The sequence below is a fragment of the Thalassophryne amazonica genome, unplaced genomic scaffold, assembly GCF_902500255.1.
Source record: "Thalassophryne amazonica unplaced genomic scaffold, fThaAma1.1, whole genome shotgun sequence".
Lineage (NCBI taxonomy): Eukaryota > Metazoa > Chordata > Actinopteri > Batrachoidiformes > Batrachoididae > Thalassophryne > Thalassophryne amazonica.
Window position 1 is genome coordinate 182,524 of NW_022986277.1, and position 18,313 is coordinate 200,836.

Consider the following 18,313-nt stretch of genomic DNA (forward strand, 5'->3'; position numbering starts at 1 on the left):
CTTACTTTTCCTGAAGAGGGGGAGGCATACAGACGATTGTGGAACCTGCGCCTTAACGGGCTGAAAGAAGACAAGAACGAAGACACACGATAAAAGGTGGCTGACATCATCATAAAGATCTTGCCACACTGGTATGAGAAGATGGATCTGATTTTGGACAGCGTGCATCGCCCTAGTTCCACCATTAATGGCCGTCCCAGACAAATCATTATGCAGTTCTCACTGAGAACCCACAGGGAGGAGCTCTGGCACATGACAAAAGGTCACCCCATCTGCAGAGAGTTTGGAATAAAGTTCGCGGAGGATCTCACGAAGGAAGAAAGAGAAGCACGTCTCGCAGTATGGCCAAAAGTGGAGCAAGCACGAAGAGCTGGGCAAAAGGCAGTCTACAGAGGAGGTCATGCATACATCAACGGACAGTAAGTGATTCCTTAAGATAGCTTTATCTTTTGTGTCTTAAATCCTTAAATATGAATCAAATGTTCATATTGCTCTCAGGGTTCTGTTTCCTCTGCTTTTTTTCTCTACAGTAAGGTAACACCTAGATATATTTTTTTGTTACATATTGTTCATAATTATATGGTCTGTTTGAAAAACAGTTTATCCTTAATTTCCATCAATACAAGAGGTTTAAGAGACATAACAAAAATAAAGAGTATTTTTCTATTTTGTAAAGGGAAAAATGCTCATTTAATTTTGTTACAAGAAACTCATTTGAATCCGGAAGACAGTAGTTTTTGGTCCAAACAGTGGGGAGATTGGGCATATTTTTGTCATGGTACCTCAAGGTCAGCAGGGGTAGCTATTTTGCTTAAAAACTTTCAAGGAAAAGTTGTTTCTCAACACAAAGATGAACATGGTCACTGGTTAACCCTTATTCTTGACATAGATAATTTTAAGATCATTTTGATTAATATAATGGATATAATACAATAAGTCAAAACCGTTCACTGCTAGAAGAAATAGCCCTGCAGCTAGACAGTCTCAAACTAATGTACTCTACCAACAATGTTATAATTGGTGGTGACATTGACTTGGTGCAGGATGAATTCCTGGATAAATGGCCTTCCAGATATACATCGAGTCACCCAAATACACTTTTTAATACCTTCTGCAGTGAACAAAATCTGGAGGATGCATGGCGGCATCTTAACCCAGAGGCAATTAGATTTACATGGTTTAATTCTAATTATAAATCTAGAATTGACCACTGGCTTGTTACGCATGACTTATTAAATTATGAAATCAGCTCTGATATTTCTGTTGCCCCACTGACTGATCATAGCCTAATTCTTTTACAACTAAAACCTCAAAACCAAAAACGGGGAACAAGCAAATATTGGAAATTTAATTTTAATCTTCTAAATAATGACATCTACTGTAAAAATATAAGAACAATTTTTTTCAGACATTTTGAATTTAGAAGGACTAGATACACCAGTCAGAAAATGGGAATTTTTCAAATACAAAGTTAGACAATTCTCCATTTCCTTTGGCAAAAAATAACTAAAGAAATTCAAATGAAGGAACTTCATCTTGTGCAACAATTAAATTTTTACTGTAACAAGCCTAACCCAACTGATGAAGATAAAGAAATAATACAAAGTCTTCAGCCAAAATTAGATGACATGTACATCCAAAAAGCAAGAGGAGCCTTTGTTAGATCAAGGGCTAAATGGATAGAGGAAGGCGAAAGAAATACTGCATACTTTTGTAACTTGGAGAAAAGACAGCAACGAAACACTATAGATTCTGTTCTAATAAATAATGCTGAAATTACAGATGAAAAATTAATCTCAAATGAATTGCTCAGATTTTACACCAACCTATAATCCTCCTCCAAATTCTCAGAAGAAAAATCCTATGCTTTTCTGAACAGTATAAAAAACACACTTTCCTAAAATTGATGATAAATTTAAGAAAAATTGTGATGACAATATAATAAGAGCAGAGCTGGATAAAGCTTCAAAGCACTTATCTTTGAACAAGGCCCCTGGCCCAGACGGCCTTACTGGTAATTTTTACCGTTATTTTTGGGAAGACATAAAGGAATTACTTTTTGATGTTTTTACAGATATCTTTAAATCTTATTGCCTTCCTCCTACAATGCGCCAAGGGGTAATTATTTCTATCCCAAAAGCAGACAAAGACCATAGAGTTACTGAAAGCAGAAGACCAATTACTCTAAGAAACACAGATTATAAACTACTGACATATATTTTCAAAAATCGCCTTCAGTCCGGAATTTCAAATATTGTTGCATATTCACAATCTGGTTTTCTACAGGGAAGGTCAATCCATAACAATATTAGACTGGTAATGGATATTATCGAATACAGGGATTTAGTAAATGATGATGGTTTTATATTTTTTTAGATTTTTACAAAGCTTTTGATGCAGTTGAACATCAATTTATTTTCTCGGTTTTGGAACATTTTGGTTTTGGTGCAAAATTTATCAATTTGATTAGAGGGTTGTATCAGAATATTAGTAGCTGTGTTTTACTACCTAAAGGAACCACCCTCAGATTTGATGTCTCTGTTGGTATCCCCCAGGGATGTCCAATTTCACCATGTCTGTTAATTTTGGTGAGCGAAAATAGTGCTATCTAAAAAAGATGAATCTCTTTGGCACAGAAATAATCATAAGTCAATTAGCTGATGATACAACGCTCTTCCTTAAAGATGCCAAACAAATTCCAATTGCTCTCGAAAAAATAACACTTCTCTGATGCCTCAGGGCTCAACTTAAAGTTAAAGAAATGTGAGCTTTTAGCAATTCATTCAGATATTTATTTCATTCATTTAAAAGAAAAAAACAGAAAAGCAGAATATATATTACAAAACACTGAATGAAAAGGAGGAGAGGGAAGAACAAGTCTTATATTTTCTGCCCCTTTTTACAATACAGTCTTTCAATTTTAAGCATCATTAAGGATTACATTTTTTGACTTTGTCACATACCACTGACTTATTTCATAATTTTAGCCATTATTTAAAAGATTACACTTTTTAACAGGTTACATTTTAGACTTAAAACATTCCAGACATCATCAACAGACTACATTTTAGACTCTGTCACAACCCACACTTATTTCATAGTTTCATACTTACTTAATACATCTAGTTTAATACGTTTTTTAAATAATTTAAGCGACCTTGATTCTTTGATTTCTTTGTTAAGCTTGTTCCATAATTTTACACCATTCACTGCAATACTCCTTTCCTTTACTTTGGTTCTGAATCTTGGTTTTTTAAAGACTTCTATTCCTTTCAAATTATAACTACTTACTCTTTTTTCAAACATATTTTGAATGTTTGAAAAGGTATTGGTTATTGGTAAGGTATTTTTATTAGCTTGGTGCATTGTTTGTAATATTTTCAAATCAACTAAATCATGAAATTTAAGTACCCTATACTTAATTAATAATGGATTAGATGGATCTCTAAAATGACTATTGCTAATCATTTTTAAAGCTCTTTTCTGCAGAATAAATAATGGTTGTGTATAAGTTTTACATGTTGATCCCCAGATTTCTACACAATAAGTTAAATATGGGACAATCAATGAATTGTACAATGTTAATAAACCATAACTATTCAATGAAAATTTTACTTTATGCAAAACAGCAATGGCTTTCGCTATTTTTCCTTTTGTGTAATTTATGTGTGACTTCCATGTAAGATCTTCATCAATCATGACACCTAGAAATTTTGTTTCTTTTACCCTTTGTATGTCCATTCCATCTATTTTTAATGACACATCATTTTTTTCCACTCTGTCATTAAACAATATGAAATTTGTCTTATTAAGATTTAGTGACAATCTATTTATATCAAACCAATGTTTAACTTTTTCCAACTCTGTATTTATCACTTGTACTACTTCCTATATATCTGATCCAGAGTAAAATAATGTTGTATCATCAGCAAATAATATGCTGCCAAGTACTTTAGATACATTCACAAAGTCATTGATATACAAAATAAACAGTTTGGGACCAAGTACCGACCCTTGTGGTACTCCATAAATAATGTTACACAATTCTGATTTAGTATTATTTATCTGAACAAACTGTTTTCTATTTTCTAAGTAGCTTTTTACCCACTGATGTGCAATACCTCTAATTCCATATTGTAACTTGTGAAGCAACCTTTGTGGTCGATAACATCAAAAGCTTTTTTCAGGTCGATAAAAATACTTACAAAATAATCCTTATTAATAATCCTTATCCTTATATTTTCTCTGTTAATTCCTTAATTGCCATAGCTGAAGAATGTTTTGTTCTGAATCCATACTGAGCATTATTTAAAATATGTTTTTCAATGAATTTGTCCAACCTTGTCACAAAAACTTTTTCCATAATTTTAGAAAACTGTGGAAGCAATGACACTGGCCTGTAATTTGAAAAATTATGTTTGTCTCTATTTTTATATAATGGACTACCTTGGCAATTTTCATTTCGTCTGGGAAAATTCCTGTTGACAGAGACAGATTACAAATGTAAGTAAATGGTTCAATAACAGTTTCTATTGTACTTTTTACAGTCATGTCTAAATCTTCATAGTCAGTTGATCTTTTGCTTACACAGTTTGACATGACACACCATTAAAAGAGATATGTAATATTCCTGTCAAATCAGAAATAAAATACTTGGGTACATTCATATCAAAGGACTCAAACTCTAACCTCAATGAGAATATTAAAGATAAGCTTGATGTATGTACATCTAAATTAAATTTATGGCTTTAGATCTTTCTATACTAGGCAGGATTTACTTGACAAAAATGGAAAGTCTCTCAAGGCTTATTTATCCAACCTGTAGCATTGCTGTCTCAAACAGCTTAATAAAAACAATTAATTCCTTAAATCTGAACTTCATTTGGAGAAATAAGCCACACTATGTTAAAAAAAAATCAAATGGTCAAAGACGGGCTTGAAAGTAATAGATTTTGAATGCCTTAATGGTACTCTAAAAATTAATTGGTTAAAATCTTGACTGAGCAAATCTGATTTGTTCTGGTATTGTATCCCAAACTTCATATTTAACAAGGTGGGTGGATTAAAAATATTACTTTTATCGGACTACATTATTAACAAATTGCCCATGAAATTATCGGAGTTCCACAAACAAGTGTTATTATATTGGAAATTGTTATTTGTGCATAATTACTCACCACACTGTACTATTATATGGAACAATCATTATATACTTCATGGAAATAAGTCACTGTTTTATGAAGAATGGATGAATAGGAATATATGGTCTGTTGTACACTTGATGAATACAAATGGTGAGCTGCTAAATTCTGAACAGTTCTGTTCGAAATATAATTTCAGTCCTCCTACTCATGAATTTACAAGACTTGTAAAGCTCTACCTAAATAATTTATTTTTCAAACCAAAAATATAATGTTATACCAGCCTATTAATCGACAATTGGGCTCCATATTGATCCAGGGGATCTCTCTCACTGATAAGAAATGCACTAATCAGTTCATTAGACATTGTTTCACTGAAAGCATATTCCCTGGCACAATAAACAAGAACGACATTCTTTATAAATTTGACAAAAAATCTATTGCGAGATTACGAACATTATATTTAAAAATGCCTATTCAACCAAAAGTCAAAGAGACTCACTTTAAAATTATGAATGCTATTTACCCTTCTAAAGATTTATTAAGCAGATGATTTAATATAGATGACAATAAATGTACTTTTTGTGAAATGAATATAGAAACAACAGACCATATATTTTTTGAATGCATGAAAACGCAAATGTTTTGGAAACACTTGCAGGACTGGATACAAAGTGAAATTACAACCCCAAGCCCCATTTCAAGAGACACTGTAACCTTTGGAACCCTTCTTCAAAATAAGGACATTGAACTGTGTTACAACTTAGTCCTCTGTCTAGCCAAATTCTTTATACACAAACAAAGACTACTCAAATCACCCCCCCCCCCCCGACTTCAAAGTTTTTTTTTAATAGAATTTGAAATGTATCTGAAATCCCTAAACTGTGTTAAATCAAATAGATATGAAACAATTTATGATATGTTGAGCAAACGTTCTACAAATGCATAACCCCTTGTATAACAATTGGAATACTATTGTTTTTTTCCTTTTCTTTTGTTGTATTGCACTTTGTTTTTTTATTTGTGCGGCCTGCTTTGCTAATGTTATTGAGACGTTTACTACTGCCTCACTTGTTGTGTATTATACATTGTTGTAAATAAATACTTTTGGGAAGAAAAAAAAACTAGGTCCGTAGCTCCCTGTGTAATAAAAAAAAAAACTTGAAAGAACAATCTTTTAACCATCTTGAACCAGACGGACTAGTGTCACCCAATCACGGCAGCTTCCATGATACACCAAGTTGTGTCATACTGCAATGCCAAGCGAACATTAAAAAAGGCTAGGCTAGATTAGCTTAGCCCGCATGGCTCGGTGCCAACTAACTTCTTAAAGTGTTTTAAAATTTAAAAATCTACAAACTAACTCGATGATCCAATTATTATTTTAAAATCAGTTAGCATTTTAGCAGCTAACCCAAATTGAATAGGACCCCGCTGGAAACCCCGTGCTAAATTATTATTCAACAGGACAAAAGAACAGACCATGCCACCAAAAATCCATGTGAAAACAAACAACATTGTTTAAAAGCCACCAGGCAACAACCCCATTTCCCCCCGAACATACACATTAAAGCAAAAGACAAAAACCACGGTTTGTCGCAAACACTAAACCTAAACCTTTCACTCAGAGCACAACACAAATTTTCAAACATATGAGGTCTGTCAGAAAAGTATCGGACCTTTTTATTTTTTTCAAAAACCATATGGATTTGAATCACGTGTGATTGCATCAGCCAAGCTTGAACCTTCGTGCGCATGCGTGACTTTTTTCACGCCTGTCGGTTGCGTCATTTGCCTGTGAGCAGGCTTTGTGTGAGCAGTGGTCCACCCCTCTCATCGTCTGAACGATTTGGAGCTTTGCTGCATCAATTTTTTCCAGAAACTGTGAGAGACCTCCAGGTGGACACCTTTTTGGAAAATTCTGTTGGCTTTCAGGGACGATTTTATGGGGATTACACAGATTAAGGAGTGCTCCAGCCAGTTTAAAGACTGCCCACAGCTGCTGAGAGTGCGCCGATCGACAGGCTGAATCAACCAGATCATTTCCAACGTGAAGACTTTGTTGATCTGGGACGTCGTCTGACTTCCACAAAAAAAGGCAGAAGGCGTGGACATCAGCACTTTTTTGGCACATTCCACTGTTAAAGGAGTTTTTTTCATGGAAAGAAAAGCGGACGGATGTGCAACCGTGCCGTTCATGGCGCGGGACAAAACCACCTCCATGTTGGTCTCACAGGACGGCTTTGAGATGGCTTTCAGACGGCTGTCGGTGGGTTTTCAGTTGTGTGACTAACCGAGAAATTGTGGATGAGCTTGGACATGCCAGAACATGTCCTGTGAGGCTTCATCACAGCGTTGCTTTGCGCCATGCAGCTCCACCGCGACGCGCGGAATTCCTCCGCTCCTCTTTCCATGACAAAAACTCCTGTTACAGTGGAATGTTCCGTTCATTTCCAAACTGGACGCTGTGTTTTATCCGGGACGTCCTCTGACTAGCACAGGAATTGCGGAAGACATGGACATCAGCACTTTTTCAACACATTGAGACAGACGTGCGGAGGAATTCCGCGCGTCGCAGTGGAGCCGTATGGCGCAAAGCAACGCCGTGATGAAGCCTTACAGGACATGTTCTGGCATGTCCAGCTCATGCACAATTTCTCGGTTAGTTACACGACTGAAAACCCACCGACAGCTATCTGAAAGCCGTCCTGTGAGACCAACATGGAGGTGGTTTTGTCCCGCGCCATGAACTGCACGGTGGCGCATCCGTCTGCTTTTCTTTCCATGAAAAAAAACTCCTTTAACAGTGGAATGTGTTGGGAAAGTGTAGTGACACGGACCCACAACAGGGGGCATAAATGAACGGACAATGAAAATGCCAATAGATAACAATTTAATGTTGTGAAAATGTGCACAACGGAATACAGATACTACTTTTAGGTAATAGTCAATTGAACAACAGGTGACGTGTGGGCAGGCTCGAGGATAGGAGACGCCTGTCCAGAGAAGAGCCAGGCCCCACACGATTTCCACTGCCAGCGGAGACCTGCAACACACCGGAGCCGCCAAGTCCTGAGTCCCCAGGTGGCCACTGCCTCCAGCTGTCGGATCGGGTATGCTGGCAGGAAGCACAAACAGGTTATGTGGGTGTGTGAACACCCAGCAACAGTCAGTAAACTCACAGTTCCTTTCCGGTGGGAAAAACCTCCAACTCCAGACACAGGTGCACAGAGTACGTGCAGAGTATGTAACACTTAACAAGTCAGGAGTGAGGGGTGGGTACGCCAACTCCTTCCAGCTTCCACAAACTCGGTTACAAGCTGCAAGTGTCCAAAAAGGTTACGTCTGCAAAAAACTCTGCTGCAAAAACGTTACAGCTCTCCAAGCTCAGATGCAAAAACGTTAAAACTGTTAAGCTTAGCTGCAAAAATGTGTGTGTACGGCACAAACGGCTGAGAGGTTTACCTGTCAGGTAAGCAGATTTCTCGGCAGGGATGTGATGTCTCTGCCAGGCTTTTATGGAGGATTGTGATGATGACTGATGGGTGACAGCTGTCAGCTCCAGGCTCCTGGTGCTCCTGGTGGGCGACTGTGCCCTCTGGTGCCTGAAGCCCGCCTTCAGGCAGGGCGCCCTCTGGTGTTGGGCCAGCAGTACCTCCTCTTCTGGCGGCCCACACAACAGGAATGTGCCGAAAAAGTGCTGATGTCCACGCCTTCTTCCTTTTTTTGTGGAAGTCAGACGATGTCCTGGATCAACAAAGCCTTCAAGTTGGAAATGATCTGGTTGATTCAGCCTGTCGATCGGCGCTTGGAGCGCGGCGCGCTCTCAGCAGCTGTGGGTGGTCTTTAAACCGGCTGGAGCACTCCTTAATCTGTGTAATCCCCATAAAATCGTCCCTGAAAGCCAACAGAATTTTCCGAATGGTGTCCACCTGGAGGTCTCTCACAGTTTCTGGAAACATTTGATGCAGCAAAGCTCCAAATCGTTTAGACATTTTCCTGACAATGAAAATCCGACGAGGGGGGTGGACCACTGCTCACTCAAAGCCTGCCCACAGGCGAATGATGCAACCGACAGGCGTGAAAAAACTCACGCATGCGCACGAAGGTTCAAGCTTGGCTGATGCAATCACACGTGATTCAAATCCATATGGATTTTGAAAAAAATAAAAAGGTCCGATACTTTTCTGACAGACCTCGTACAACACCACAGTTAAATAAACAGATGAACATGGATCCAAACCAACCTCACGAGTGGAATTTTGCATGCATTTTAAGAACCACTTAGAACATCAGACATCCACTACACAATACTATCAAAAAACACTGTCCCAAAATAAAACTTTAACCTTACCTCATTGTCCTAGACCCAATTTTAATCCCACAGAACCGCACAGAGTCACAATCATGTCGCCCTCTGTAAGGTAAGCCACCCCACATTTATAAAATAACAAACATTTGAGGCTCATTACCAAAGTGAATCACTTCTTGATAATAGTCTCTCATCATAGTAACACTACAGCATGGGGGACCCTCCACTCTTCCACATCGAGCCCTCTTCCTCAGCATCAGCCGGACAATGAACCACAGCTGGACTTTTCCCCAGCAAACTAAAATTACCATAAATGTTAGAATAAAAGGAAGATTTTTTTTGTTTTGTTTTGTTTTTTTACCGTGACCTTCAACAACTCTTCGAGTTAGCTACAAAAAGTTCAGACGGAAACCAACACTTTTAAACAACCAACATCAATTTTATAATAGTCAATATTGCAGAAATTCGATTATAACAGGTTTCCTGCTTACCCAGTGACAAAGGCACCTTTGTTGGTTGCAATAAAAGCACACGGACCGTACGCTAGGAACAGATTACATCCGGGTCATGGCACCAATTGTTATTTCCCCTGGCTCTTTTATGTAATATTCTGCCTCTTACCAAAAACCAAACCATTGTATTCCTCATTTTGAGTTTATTAAAGGTCACGTTAGAAACCAGGCCTGGGTCCGTCACAGACAGTGTCCATCTTGTGAAGGTGCACAAAGTAACTTGTACAACACTTTTATACAGTGTGGGTGTTAACAGTGGGTGTGGTTTAGTCTCACATTTCTAATGTTACTGGCTCTCACCAACGGGGAGATCTCCCTGCGTCTGAAACTTGCACATATGATGGAAGTTAAACTTAACGCTCAGAAACTTCCAGACAAATAACACTTGATAACTAACATAGAATAAGGAATTAGCACAGGTTATTATCTAACACAGGGGTAGGCAATCATTTTTTACAAAGGGCCAAATGAGAAACTGAAAATATTGTTAGAGGGCTGGGCCAAAAGGCTAAACTTAAGTCTGCACAATAATAATTTTATTCCTATATAAAAAGTAATAAATAGCACTGTTTTGACAAACTGCTTGATGTTCTGATTAGAAATTTTTAGTATAGCAGTGCTGTTGGTAACTATCACAGCACGCAACACTTCCACTCGGGGTCCTATCCGACCCTGTGTCCTGAAGTCCAAAGACAAAAATGGAAATTTTTTTAGTACCATTTCTGATCTGATTCTGTGCTGAATTGTTGATTAGTTAAATGTATCTAAAATGTTTGTGTTTCATTGATACACAGCATGTTATGCATGTGCAATAAACTTAATTGAAACAACAACAAAAAAAGAGTGTGTAGAAAGACAATTTAAAATGTCCAGACATTTTTCCACTTTTACCCTGCATAATTTTCAATTTGAAAAGTTTGAATTGCCAAGTCACAATATCACCAGGCTGGGAGCATTCACTTCAGAGTGTGAAAATTTCACCTTGTTCTCGTGATTCAGATTTTGACACCCCTCTATATTGTCAAAAAATAAAATAAAAATAGAAACACGAAAGGTCCAGCTGTCCTCCCCGAGTGAGCAGGTGCATTACTGGAAAACATCTTATTCTTACTCTACATTTTACTTTGTGCATTTTACATGCACATTTTAGGAAAAGCAGAAACATCCCGCTGGCTGACAGACAGTGAAACGAACACTGCTTCGTCCGACAGCGACACTTCTGAGCTTCCATTTCACTGTAAAAAACAGAATTACACTTTGTTCAAGTAATTTCATATTCACTATTGAATTGACAAGAAAATGTGAATAATTATGAATGAAGAGAAAACTTCACATCAAACTTATAGGTTGCACCTCAATGATGTGCAAATGTACAATAGTGAATATTCTGGATTGAAAATACATAATTGCCACAGGTGTTGTTTTAGCGCATGACTAATGCACGGGGTTTCCTCCAAGTGTAAGGGCATTGGTAACGCGGTTCTCTTTGAAGTTCTCCCACTTGGCTTCTTGGATGGGCAAACTTTGAAAAGGTACGTTTTTTACCTTTCTGTAAGCATGTATATAACATTGTATCTTACTCAATAAATAATTTAAAAGGTCTGTGTGCGTTTTGATGAATTGCAAGATTTCGATGCATGTACTAGTTTTGACCCAGTGTTTGCTGTTGGGCTAGCTGATATGGTGTTCACGTTAGCTAAATTTCAGAGCGAATTCCTGCAGGAATGGAATGTGTTAAGCCCCGGTCACAACCCACCATGCGTTTTTTTTTTTTTTTTTGCCGTACGTATTCTGCGGATGCCACGGCCACTACGTTTTTGTACAGGGCTGTGAAAACTGCGAATCCGCCAGGAAAAATGCCACTCAGTGTAGCTGTTACGACAGTTGTCGTAAAGCAGGACTGGTTGGTTGCTGCGGCGACGTTGTGTGGCTCCTTAAGCTAAACTTAGCATGTGGATATCCCGAACTTTTAGAGATTTCAAGTTTTTAAAAGATTTGTGCAGCATGTCTGTGTCACGGAGCGACGTCGCACAGAGAGAAGATGGCGAGAAAGACTGTTTGAAAAAGTCTTATAAGGACAAGAATCCGTGGAATTGTCACTGGCTTCATCAACACACCTGAAAGATAAACGGGAAAAGTGAACTGTGCCATCAGGAAACACGGTAAGAACTTTTATCTCCCTGGAAAATAAACATTCTGCTGTTCAAACGGGATTTTAGACAAGATTATGTGACTTTTATTCACTAATCAATACTTTATTTCATTGTAAAAAAAAAAAAGACTGTGGCTTTGAATGGATTTAGGCTGCATGAATTTACACAAGAATATGTGACTTTTTTACTATAAGGTATGTTATTGATACATTATCATGATTTTCCAAATATTCTACAAGCTTTAGCTGTGGTTTTTGAAATGCTGTAACGGTCTTTTCAGTCTTCATGAATTTCATGTAGTTTAATTGTCTTCAAGACAGTTGCTCGTGATGTGCATAACACCAAAAATGTACTGCTTTCTGTAGCTACTAAGCATCAGCAGTTAATGGCTTACAATTTGTGTGGACAAAGCCTCTTCAAGTCTGACTTGTACATTGACAAAGTGGTAGCTGTTCAGGTGGGAACTTTGGACAGTGCACAGAGGTCTGCGGTGTTAAAGTTACCACATGTTGACACTGTATCTATTACTCGTAAACTCGAACTGTTTGGAACAGAATATTCCCAAGGCATGATTGTCACAGCGGGGCATTGCCATGGCCAGCCAGACTTTTTCAAAATTTTGAACATCATTGTCCATGGTGACAAAGTATTATTCCTGTCAAAGAAGCTTATCGCCTGGTACTTTGAGCATTATAGGTTTTTTCAAGTAGAGGACAGTGTCTGTGGTGAAATCACTGTTGTTGACATCAATGAATTGAATAATTACTATCCTTTGGCAGCTTACGTTGTTGGGGGAAGGCTCTGGGTGACACTGAGGACACACTGTTAGAGGGATAATGGTGAGTCTTAAAACGTTATTCCAAAACTAATCTCATAATTCCAATTCCATGAATGTTTGTATTGTGTATAATGTATCTTCCTGAAGCTGAGTGTTTTCTGTTTCATAGGCACTGTTGCTTAGAGTAATAATATCTGCTGATGAAGCAAGACGTGTCCAACTTCCACGAGTGCCAGAGTCGGTGGATGCGCTCATGGATGTGATAAAAGAAAAACTACAACTTCAGGGGGATTTCCAGTTACAATTTGAGGACCCTGAATTCCAAAATGCCCGCTGCAATTTGTCACATATCAGAACTTCCGCCTGATCGTGCAATTCTACACATTAAGTGGACAGGGCATTCAGCTTATCAAGATCCCTTGGATATATCTCAGTCCCTTGGATCTATCTCGTCACTCGACACTGCAAGCTTAAGCTCCTCCAAAGGCCCCTCACCCGCCGCCTCACCCAGCCCCTCGCCCGCTGCCTCAACAAATTTACGGAGTGTGTCAGAGTGGCCCTCTCCATTCCCTTTCCCCGCTCTGTCCCTTGATGTTGAGCTGAAGTTAAGAAAAGGCAATGAGGCATATGAGAAGACAAATAAAGGCATTGATGTTACAAGAGACATTAAGACAGACATTCTTGACAATATTTCCCATCCTGTTTTTGATATAAAAGCGTATCCTCAGCCTCACGAACTTGCATCCATTGCATTTGCATTAATTACCAAATACCCATGTCTCAGAGAGGTCGATGGCAACGGTTATGATGGGTGGCTTGGCAGTATCAGGAACAAGTTCAACAACTTCAGAGCAAAGCTGCGGCTGGCTGGCTGCAGTGAAGTTTCTCTTAATTGCAAAAGAAAGGCAGATGGAGGCACTGCAGCATACACACTGAAGAAGGCCAAGCGTGGTGAGATTAACCATTTTCCTGAACATCCGAATCAGCAGGATGATTCCTCACTTGAACAGCACAGAAAGCTCTTGGTGGAAGCAACAAAGATGGCCAAAATAGATGAGAAGTTCATTAAGGAAACCATGGAAATGACCTTTTCCCTGAGGAGAAGGGAGGTTGTTGATGATCAGCCGATGGTGATTGAAGTGCAGGACAGATGGCCTGCTTTGTTTTTCAGAGAGCAGGTAAGAATTTACACATTGTCTTTTCTGTAACTTCTGTAGACGTCTCTTAACAGGTATGTTTCCTGAGAACCCTTCCACTGTGTTTAACTCATACCTTTGTATGTTTGATTTTTGTATTTGACAGATTGATGCAGAGTTCTATCGCATCACAAACAAGATGCTATTGGCAACATTCAGAGCTGCAGTGGACAAGTACACTCCCAAACTACTTCGTCTGTACCGTTCACGAAAAGCAGCCTTTGGGAAGGCTATGGACGATGTGATGGCAAAGCTTGATGATGAGGTATGTTATGATTGAAATACACTATATTACCAAAAGTATTTGTTAACCTGCCTTGATTCGCTTGAACTTAACTGCCATCCCATAGGGTTCAGTATGATATCGGTCCACCTTTTACAGCTTTTACAGCTTCAACTCATCTGGGAAGGCTGTCCACAAGTTTGAGGAGTGTGTTTATTTACAGCTTCAACTCATCTGGGAAGGCTGTCCACAAGTTTGAGGAGTGTGTTTATAGGAATTTTTGACCATTCTTCCAAAAGTGCATTGGTGAGGTCACACACTGATGTTGGTCGAGAAGGCCTGGCTCTCAGTCTCTGCGCTAATTCATCCCAAAGGTGTTCTGTTGGGTTCAGGTTAGGACTCTGTGCAGGCCAGTCAAGTTCATCCATACCATACTCTGTCATCCATGTCTTTGTTGACCTTGCTTTGTGCACTGGTGCACAGTCATGTTGTAAGAGGAAGGGATGCGCTCCGAACTGTTCCTAAAACGTTGGGAGCATGGAATTGTCCAAAATGTTTTGGTATCATTTGGACAATTCCATGCTCCCAATGTTTTGGGAACAGTTCGGAGCGCGTCCCTTCCTCTTCCAACATGACTGTGCACAAAGCAAGGTCCATGATGACAGCAGTAACTTTTGGGATTATCTTTGAATTGTGTTGAGATGTTTATTTTATAAAATGTAAACAAACCGTAACACCATTAGAATGGCTGACATGTCAGAAAGGATTGGACAAACAAATGAACGTCATCGGGTAGTGACAAGTGAAGGGTAGCGTAGGCAATACAAGTGCATGTTGAAATTGCCAGGAATTCTCCTTTAAGGCACATCTCTTTTCTTGTGTCCATTGCAGTTTCATAAGTTATTGATTGACCAACCACACATGGCAAAAGACAATCTTTACTGTGCATAAATCACATCAAATAACTTCTTGTGCAATATTACCGTGTATGTACACCTCTGTATATAAAGCTTCTTACACCTTACCTCAGGTCTGTGCACATCTCCCCCAACCCCTCTTAGTTTTAACCTGTTCTTGCTCTATACACTGGTCCAAAGATAATGGGAACACCAAAGCCAATGCAATGCAACTCCAGGTCAGTCATACTTCTGTGACACCAGCCTGTCCAGTTAGGAAGCAATACTCATTGTGAGCCCATTTTGCCTACTGTTGTGCAAATTTAACAAGTAATGGGTAGAAATTAAAGGTAATAACTAAAACAAGGCCCAAAAAAGTTATTCTGCTGGTGGTGGCCACAGCTCATTTCTTTTTTTTCATCCTTTCTGGCTAATTTTTTGGTCACGTGCATTTTGTCAGTGTCCCACCCCTGGGGAGACTAAGACGGTGTCTATCACCCACTGAATTTGCTCAGCTAGTGCCACTCATCCAAGACGGCACATCAATGTGCGCTGTGGTAAGGTTTACTGTGTCCCCCAGCACAGTGTCCAGAGAATGGAGATGCCAGGAGACGTGCCAGTACACCAGGGGATGTAGAGGAGGCCGTAGGATGGTTTACAACCCAGCAGCAGGATCGCCATCTCCTTCCTTGTGCCAGGTGCCACAGGAAGAGCACTGCCAGAGCTCTGCGAAATGAGCTTTGCAGGCGACTAATGTGCATGTTTCTGCTCAAATGGTCAAAAACAGACTTCTTGAGGGTATGAGGGTCTGATGTTCACAAGTGGGTCCTACGCTTAGAGTGGCACTGTAGGGAGCGATTTGCGTATACCAGAGAACATCAAGATGGGCACATTCACCATTGGTGCCCTGTGCTCTTCGCTGATGAGAGCAGGCTCACACTGAACACGTGACAGACATGGCAAAGCCTGAAGATGCCATGGAGAATGTTATGCTGCCTGAAACATCATTTGTGAAGCACACAGGGCGGCAATGGCAAATAAGCAAATTTTGACGTTCTCTGGTTTATGCAAATCGCTTTCTGCGGTGCCGCTCTGTAAGTATAGGCCCCACGAGTGGATATCAGGCCCTCATACCCTCCTCATGAAGTCAGTTTCTGACCATTTGAGCATCAACGTGCACATTAGTGGCCTGTAAAGCTCGTTTGGCAGGGCTCTGGCAGTGCCACCTGGCACAAGGAAGGAGATGGCAATCCCACTTCTGGGTTGTAAACCGTCCTATGGCCTCCTCCATGTCCCCTGGTGTACTGGCATGTCTCTTGGCATCTCCTCCATGCTCTGGACACTGTGGTGGGTGCACAGCAAACTTTCTTCCCACAGCGCACATTGATGTGCCATCTTGGATGAGTAGCACTACCTGAGCAAATTCAGTGGGTTATAGACACCGCCTCGTGGTACCTACAGGGTTGTGGAACCATCAAAATGCACGTGACCAAAAATCAGCCAGAAAAGATGAGAAAAAACAGAAATTGTCTGTGGACAACATCTGCGGAATAACTTTATTTTTGGGGCACATTTTATTACCTTTTAATTTCTACCCACAACAGTAGGCAAAATGGATTCACAATGAATGTTGCTTCCTAATTGGACAGGCTGGCATCACAGAAATATGACTGAGTTGGAGTTGTGTTGTTTTGGTGTTCCCTTTATTTTTTTGGAGCGTACTTATTCAGTGGAATGCATATGTGTAGTCAGTGCAGGTGTTAGTGTATCTGTTTCTCCTTATTTTAATGCACCTGTGGCGCCTTCCTGAGGGCAACCGTTCAAAACAGGAGTGCTGAAGAAGCTGTCCTTGATCAGCTGAAGCAGCAAGGGGTGGGGTGTAGATCTCCATCAGAAGAGAGCGGGCCACTGTTGGGTCATCAGCAAACCTCACAATGAGGTTGCTGTCAATCATGACTGTGGAGACAGTACTGGAGGCGAGGGGCAGAACTAGACAGATTTGCAAAGTCGATATGAGCTCTAAGACTTTTATGCTTTGTTTTCCTCAGGAGACTGATGCAGATGATGTGGCTCTCCGGGGCGTGGCTGTGGGCATTCTTTATGTTCACGAAGATTGTGGTCCGGGAAGATCCACACAAGTGCAAAACATTGCGGTAATCCTTGAAGAGAGAATTGTTTTGCGAGATATCCCAGACACTCCAACTGCTCTGGCATACTTTTTGGCCTGCTTTACGCTCTCAATATTTCCTACCCAAAGGCTCTGAAGTATACCTTTGATACTTTACAAAATATCTTCATGGAAATGGGTCCAAAATGCACGCAGCATGTGCTATCTCTGAAAAATAAACTTAATCTGCAAGACTTAGAGTGAATAGCAGGTTGTATGGTGAACTGAGTGTTCTAGTTAGATCAGGTTCCTTTCAATAGCCCATAATGTTGTTGTGTATGTTTGGAAAAATAAGGATGGTGTACAACAGTTTTATTTTAGTGATTATGTGGGCAGCATGTTTGCATTTGCACGTTTTAACTTCCTCACTTGGGCCATGGAGGTTCAACATTGTCTTTTTTTTTTCTTGTAATAATACTTTCTACATTATCGCTTTTTTACTTACCATTTTAAGAACAGCTTGGTGAGAATGCCAAGATACCTCAGTTAAGAAATGCACTTGTTGTGCTGTAGCTTGGCCTAAGAAACCGTGAAGATGGCAAAGTTTTATTTAAAAGTTTAAATGTTTTTATTTCAAGAAATGGAACCCCATGTTTGAAAAGACTTCACATAGATTGAAAAGGGGGTGTGTGCTCTGTATGAAAGTTCTGATTTTGGTAATTGAAATAAAGTTTAGAAGAAAAACGTTCATTGTATATTTCATCATTGAAGTTTTATAATGGTGTAGAACAATGAAGAAAGGCATGTGTAGTTAAGTGATAAATTGTGACGACCTCAATTACCTTTTTGTAGTGCTGTGAATGTCACTGTTCAGCAAAAAGAGAAAGCTATGTTGGTAGAATGAGGAATTGAAAATAATGGATCACTCGCCTAACTAAGAATTTATAATTGGGACAACAGTGTTTTCATAGTTGACTTAATATATAGTTCATCAT

The 18,313-nt window shown here is 39.5% G+C and overlaps 1 protein-coding gene across 2 annotated transcripts; it reads left to right on the top strand.

Moving 5' to 3' along the window:
* The first annotated feature begins 23 nt into the window (after positions 1-23).
* Positions 24-18,064, top strand: LOC117505951. Of its 2 annotated transcripts, XM_034165487.1 has the most exons (5): positions 24-419; positions 12,898-12,957; positions 13,066-14,074; positions 14,199-14,357; positions 17,260-18,064. In XM_034165487.1, the coding sequence occupies exons 3-5, from the start codon at positions 13,223-13,225 to the stop codon at positions 17,473-17,475; spliced, it is 1,227 nt and encodes a 408-aa protein (XP_034021378.1). In that variant the 5' UTR covers positions 24-419; positions 12,898-12,957; positions 13,066-13,222; the 3' UTR covers positions 17,476-18,064. The 2 variants fall into 2 exon arrangements, with proteins under 2 accessions (XP_034021378.1, XP_034021379.1); XM_034165488.1 differs by lacking the exon at positions 24-419 and having other exon boundaries at positions 12,329-12,957.
* The last annotated feature ends 249 nt before the right edge of the window (positions 18,065-18,313 follow it).